The following is a 6907-nucleotide window of genomic DNA, read 5'->3' as shown; positions in this document are numbered from 1 at the left end:
TGAGAATTAAATTATTGAAAAATTTACTAGTCGATCGCATCGAGAAGGAAATGAAGGAAAAAACAAAAACAAAAACAAAAAAGACGGCAGTCAAATTTAAAAAAAGTGTGCCCAATCATCCTTGCGTATACATCAACTTTTGCATAGCAGCAGTTGAGGCACCTAAGACATACACATAAAAACAAGCTAAGTTCACAGGACGCTTCGTGACCCGATGGCGAAGGGGATATCGCTATCTCGTTGCTCAGCAATGAGTGGCCAGTGAAAAGACAAAAGAAAAAAGAAAAGAAAATCCAAAGACGTATCGATCGAATAGACATCCAACCAGGACGAATGAATCCCTGAACTCGTCCTTTGATATTCTTTTCTATCTGTCTGGCAGTGGCAGTGGCAGTGGCTGGGCCGTGAGTCAGAGACGATCGATTTGTGGCCGATAATCAGCTGCATGCCGCGGAAGGAAACAAAGCCAAGCATTCCACGGCTTTCATCTGCAAAATTTGCCAGACTTGTCACTCATCATCAATGGCCACAGGCTTTCCAGGACATTCATCTGAACAAATCCAGAGACGCAAAAAAAAGGACAATAATTACGGCATAAGCGTGAGACAAAGGTAGATCAAGGATGAGTTTATCTTGCTATATCACTAGAATTGGCTTGTTCAGGATTTGAAATGCCACCTCCAAACCCACTGTTGGATCAGGTCGTTAAGCCATCAACTGAAAGTTTAGATATAAAATCCTGTTGGATCTTAAAGTTAGTAAGGATCCTTCATAGATTTTGCATTTATGAATTTCACCAAGAAATCCAAAGAAACAAAACACAGTCGCCAAACTTCTTGAAAACTAGAAGCCAACTGCGCTTGTTCAGGCACAGCACGAATTATCCCCTCGACAACAAGCTCATGGTCATCTTTTTCAATATTTAGATTTTTGGAATATCTCTTTTTTATATAAATTAAATATATATTTTTTAACATTGATAACTAATTATAGTTTATTTTTGGACTCTTTGTCAAGCTAAGCATGACCTACACTCTATAACTATTGTTAGGCTCTCGCCTTCTATTGGGCTCGAACCTAATGACCTAGTTCAGCCCAATTGACTCCAAATATGGCATCTTTGTATAGGTGGATCTCATTAAAAAAAAAAAAAAAGGGACAAACTTTTATTTATTTATTTTAGTAATATAATGACGTGTCGATATATCAACTAGTACAAATTTAAGGGGGTTTCCCAAATTAGCATGACTTTTGTTAGTATCTAATCTAATACAACTAACATAAAATATATTAAAATTTTGTAACCATGAATTGATGGTGAAATGTGTGTCTAAAAGTGCACCTCACTGCCATCTACTTTCACCCATCTTTCTCTCTCAACTCTTCACAATTACATTTGCTTTTCTTTGTTCATTCTTCGTTCTATTTTTGTGCCATATGCGCAATAGTAGATATATGAACGTAAAAAATATGCTATGTTCTTCGTTATGACATCAGTCGTGTGGCTCAATTGAACAAATTTGTTGCCCATGACCCTCTTGGGTTTATAGATTTGTCAATCTATATACACAAAAGCTTGTATTCGTGCTCTTTGATCCTAGCAACATCAAAAACAATAGTGCATTGTTCAAATCCCACATGGTTGGCGTTGACTAAGTGGTGGTGCTCATATTGTGGTTGGCGTTGACAAAGTGCTTTTGGGGGGGACAAGAAAGAAGATTACACATGGTTCAAATAATTGATGGCCACTCTTGCTCATGGAAAAAAACCGTTCCATAATAGAGCCGTATTCAATGACAAAACAGCAAAACTTTGACTTTTGTCCATTATGGTAAGACAAAGAAGTCTCCACTTTGACTTTATACTCTTCTTCTAACTCCTCTTGGTCCTTTCTCTTTCTCTTTCTCTTTCTCTAATATGTTCCTCCTCTTCATTAGATATTGTTATTTTCTTTAACCATAATAAAAACACAAATTCCTCTTAAGAACACTATCATACAAATACAAATTATAAACTTAAACAAAAATCTACACTTTGCTATCCCTTATCTACATAAGAGTAATGCATAGTGAACCATTACCAAAAAAGGAAGATGGAGACATAAACTTGGGGCTTCCCCGCCGCTACCAGGTTTCTTGGCGGGAACCGGTCGTGAGGTAGCCGGCGATTCGATACCCCGTTACCAGCGCCGTCGACGCCAGGAAGCCGAAGGCCGCGAGCCCCATGGCCACCGCTATGTCCGCCTGCACGCAGAACCCGCCCTCGCACGCGCCACCGCCCCTCACCCGTCTCGCATCCGCCGCGCCCGCCGCACCAGCCGCCATTGCCATGTATGCGAAGGCCTGATCCATACGCACGCGCAATAGCTAGATTATTTATGTACTGATTTGTTACGAAGTAAAAGCGGTGATCTTGCTGGGACTACGAGGCTGGCCTGGTCGTGAGCGAAGTCAAAGAGGAGCTGCATGGGCTCCGGGAAGAGGGTGGCGCCGCCCGTCAGGATCTGGTAAACGGAAGCGCACGTCTCAAAGAGAGAGTAGGCGGCCACGATCGCGTTGGCGGCGAGCACGAACCTGCGTCAGTGTTCCCCGACATCAACAGAAAAGAGACAGAGCCGCATCCGGAAACAGAGAGGGGAGGAGAAATTAAGTACCGGAAAGAGTGGAAGCGGAGCCAGGAAGGGGAGGAGATGGTGGCGGTGACGATGACGGCGGCCAGGGCGAAGCCGAAGGTGACGAGGCGGAGCAGCAGAGTGAACAGGTGGAGGCGGCGGCGATGATGGTGTGCCGGCGACGGAGGGGTGGAGGGGTGGGCAGAGGCGGAGGCGGCGCCTCCACCCTCGCCGTTGTGGAGCGGGGAGGCCATGGCACGTCGAAAACTGGTGCTAACTAGGATCGGAGGAAATGGTGGAATTAATTAACGGCGGATTGGGCGAGGTGGAGGAGCGGCGCAGGCTGGAAACTAGAATCACGAGAAAGAAGGAGAAAGCGTGGCACGATGTGATCGATCGATGCTTACAGTCACTCGCTGTTGCCCTGCTCGCTTATCACGTTCCGATGGAGCCTCAATCAGTTTCTTTCCTGATGTTTGCATTAAATTTTGTCAACGACGTCCAACAAACAGCGGGGTCACTGGCGCAAATTCCATGACACCAGTTGAAATGTGGAATGGCCAGCGCGAGGACGGCCGCTTTCCAGGGCCAGTTTACACGGAGAATCCGCGGCCAGAGGAGGAAATTAAAAAAAAAGAGCTCATACTGATAGAATAAGCACACGAGAATCGATTTTATTTCATTCTGAGATATCAACCTTCGTTAACTGATTTCGGAGATTTTTTTAAAATTATCAAATTTTACGACGAGTATTCATTGTAAATTTATAATAAATATATTAATTCATTAAAATTCTAGGACGAATCCCTTGTTCACCGTAAATTCTTAATAATAACTCGGTTACAAAATACGTTGCAAAATATATAACGAATATTATTTTTTGTTACTAAATCTATGACAAATAATTTTTTCATCTAAAATTTTACAATGTCTCCCTTCCCGAAAGAAAGAACGTAAAATTCTTATTCCTTTCCGTATAGACCAAAAGATTGGATCTAGTCATAAGAAGAATATTTGGTATAAATAACTCATTTCTTAGTCTTCGACTCTCTCAGTCACTACGAGCGCCACCCCGATCAGTGCAATGGGATGTGTCTATTTATCTATCTCTTGATTCGAGATGGGAGCAAGTTTGAAAAGGATCTTAGAGTGTCTAGGATTTGACCGGGAGGGTCTATTAATGCGTTTTTTCCCATCGGAATTATTTCACAAATAATTATCATGGTGAAAGAGAAGAGGGAACAAGTATTTTTTTTATCGCTGATTTTATAACTGATTCTATCCGAGAGTCGAGGTGACGGACGTTGGGGATGCGACGCTCCTGTTGACCGTGCGTGGACCTCCGATGAGACTAGCCTGCAAGCACAAAAGCATCAGTGTCGAGCCAGGGAGTGGTTCCCCGACGATTACCCTCCGACGCTCAAGTCAGATCTCCGACGAAAACAGCAAGCAAGCAAAGAAACGAAAGTGACAGCGTAACTATAGCTACAGTAGAATGAGCATACCTTCGTCGAAGCTTGGGGATCCTTTATATAGAGTTCCTAGGGGTGTGTGTGCACGCTCCTCGAGGCATGCACGCATCTCAAAGCTTCTCCTGATAAAATGTGTCCGAAAAGTATATCTGACACCATACCTCAATAGTCCGAGCATATCCTGACAATACAGTGGAAGTTTCCGTCATACGATTCTCTGCATGATCATGCCGCCAACCATACTGTCTGTCTGTGGCACGGGTCTTGAGGAGGATACTAGTCGATCCTGCCTTTGTCTGTTAGTGGGTCGAGCGGGTGGGCCGCTCGGCCAGCTTTTGTCTACTAGTGGGTCGAGCGGATGACCGTTTGGCTAATTCTGCTGTCTGGGCCGAGCGAGGAGGTCACTCGGCTATTTCCACTGTATAGGTTTGCTGGGTCGGGTCTGCGCTTCGCTAGCCGTGATCTGATTCTGTGGCCGATCCGGATGTCCGTCCGACACATGCCCAGCCACTCGACACATGACTTGTCGGTCGACGCTTGCTCTGGCGATAGTCTTCGAGCGTCAGAAGCTCGGTGCGAGACCAAGTTGTAATAACGTTAGACCGACCATTCCTTAGTCCGTTCGACTGATGGGGTTGCTCCGTCGGATGCTAGCCTGGAGGTATTTGACTGTCTTGATTTTGACCTTCCACGTGGCGTTAACCTCCTGTGAGGTGGGGCCCAACCTTATCACCGAATCAATAACAAATATTTATTTTTATCGTCAAATTACAGCTAAATTTAGCAAAATAATTTTTATTACTATTAATTAGCAATAATTTATATTTTTATTGTAAAATTTATCTGAAATTTAGGACGAAAAATATTCATGGTAAATGTTCATCATAAAATCATTGATTTTTTTTATGGAAAGAAAAATACACAAAGGAGATTATAAATTAATCTTTGGAGTGGACTTATTTTTTTTTAATAACAAACAGCCTCTATAAAAGGTAGATCCGTTACCTTAGGGGCCCCCCTAATGTCGGCCCCACGGATATGGAGGGAGGTTCATGCAGGTACACAGGTCATAGGTGCATGGCGGGGTAAACTCCAGGTCATCAGTTCCTGAGAATCGACCCCTGGCCATTACGCAGAGATACCATGTGCCCACCGTCTGCGCTACGCCCTGGGGGCAACAAGCAGCCTCTATAAGTTTGATCTAGGATTGCAAATGAATCGAGTTGAGCTCGAGCTTGGGTTGACTCGAGTTTGAGAAAATTAAAGAGGCTCAGCTCCAGTGGCGTAGCTAGGATTTTCACTCAGGAGGGGCAAAGCGATGGAGTCGGTGAACGATGACGGTGATGCTAGCAGTAAACAAGGGTGTCGACTAAGCGAAAGAAATCAATTAAGTAAATTTCACCTCAATTAAAAGGTGTTTTTTATGAAGCATTGGCGAAGCGACGACATTAGCCAAATGAAGACAATGACCATGCAATAAATTAATGACAGTGACAATGGTAGCAATCAGTGTCCGACTATAGTGACTTGGGCTATAACGGTAGCGACATGTCGCAAAAGATTTTGTGGGTAAAATTAGAGAGGAAAATAAAAGTTTGGGATTAGAGAAAGAAGAAGAAAAACGGATAAAGAAAAAAATTGATTTGGGAAAAGAGGAAAATGAGTTAGGTTGAAAGGGTATTAATTGGATTTTTTTGCTAAAAAGATGAGAAAGTTTTAAAATTTATGACTATATATTTTTTTGTTTTTTTTTTCCATCGTATTAATATTTTCCTTGAATTCCAGGGGGTGCGACCACACCTCCTGAGCCTTATATAGCTACGCCCCTGCTCAGCTCGAGCTTAGTGAGTTTTTGAATTTGAGCTCGAGTTCGGATCAGCCATTTAATTATGGGCTCGAGTTTGGCTCACAAACAGTAAATTTAAATGTAAGTACAAACTGGGATTTAAACCTTCAACCTTTAACAATCTTATAAAACACTCTAACCACAAACAACTCCTCAACGTATTACTTAATTTTAAATAGTAATTATTTTAAATATTAAAATATTAAATTAGTCGAGCTCGAACAGGCTCGACGAGCCTTCGAGCTAATATTAAATGGGTTCGAGATCAGCTTGAATATTAAACGAGCCGGCTCGAACTCGGCTCGAGCTCGGTCAACTCCAAGCTCGAGTCGAGGTTTGACCAAGTCACTCACAAGTGACTTGACTCATTTACACCCTTAATTTGATCTGTAGCGAGAAAATTGTCCTCCTCTTAGTTCTTCACAGGCCATTCTTACCGATGGGAAGTGAGGAGGGATGAGCAGATTGTGGTATTACTTGTGCCGGTCGATCATTCATAAGGCCCCTTGCCCAAGCTTTGTATGTGATGGACGGCTCCTGCTGTGAGCGAATGTATTTACCTTTTGTCATCATTCTATCTGTCAATGTGATTTGGTATGTAATTATCATATATATATATATATATATATATATATATATAATTTTGATATGTAATTAATAGATAATCTAATATGGTTTGGTTATAAAATATAATCTATTTGGTTTAACCCTTAACATATTCATTTCAGAAAAAACAAATTAGATTTTTTTTTATAAATGTTTTTCGTTAATCTCATAATCACATAAAACCTCACGTCCAAAGTAATCACATCCCCAATTATATCCTCTAGTTGATGACGTGAGAATTACTCAACATCAATCAAACATCATACACGCTTCAATAGTATAATCTTAAATAGATAATTAAAATTATCAATAATAATTTCCAATCAAACATTTCCTAAATTTAGTGTCTGAGCTAGCTTATTAGTCGTCTGT

General features: G+C 41.9%; 1 protein-coding gene across 1 annotated transcript; it reads right to left on the bottom strand.

Annotated features, from left to right (window-relative positions):
• Positions 1 to 1951: 1951 nt before the first annotated feature.
• On the bottom strand, positions 1952 to 3266 carry LOC122008176 (CASP-like protein 4C1). The gene is made up of 3 exons (XM_042563794.1): positions 2654 to 3266; positions 2435 to 2573; positions 1952 to 2342 (listed from the first exon to the last, which is right to left on the bottom strand). The coding sequence occupies exons 1-3, from the start codon at positions 2863 to 2865 to the stop codon at positions 2124 to 2126; spliced, it is 570 nt and encodes a 189-aa protein (XP_042419728.1). The 5' UTR covers positions 2866 to 3266; the 3' UTR covers positions 1952 to 2123.
• Positions 3267 to 6907: the final 3641 nt, after the last annotated feature.

The sequence above is a fragment of the Zingiber officinale genome, chromosome 8A, assembly GCF_018446385.1.
Source record: "Zingiber officinale cultivar Zhangliang chromosome 8A, Zo_v1.1, whole genome shotgun sequence".
NCBI lineage: Eukaryota > Viridiplantae > Streptophyta > Magnoliopsida > Zingiberales > Zingiberaceae > Zingiber > Zingiber officinale.
Note: the sequence above shows the minus strand (reverse complement) of the source record. Positions and strands in the feature narration are given on the sequence as shown.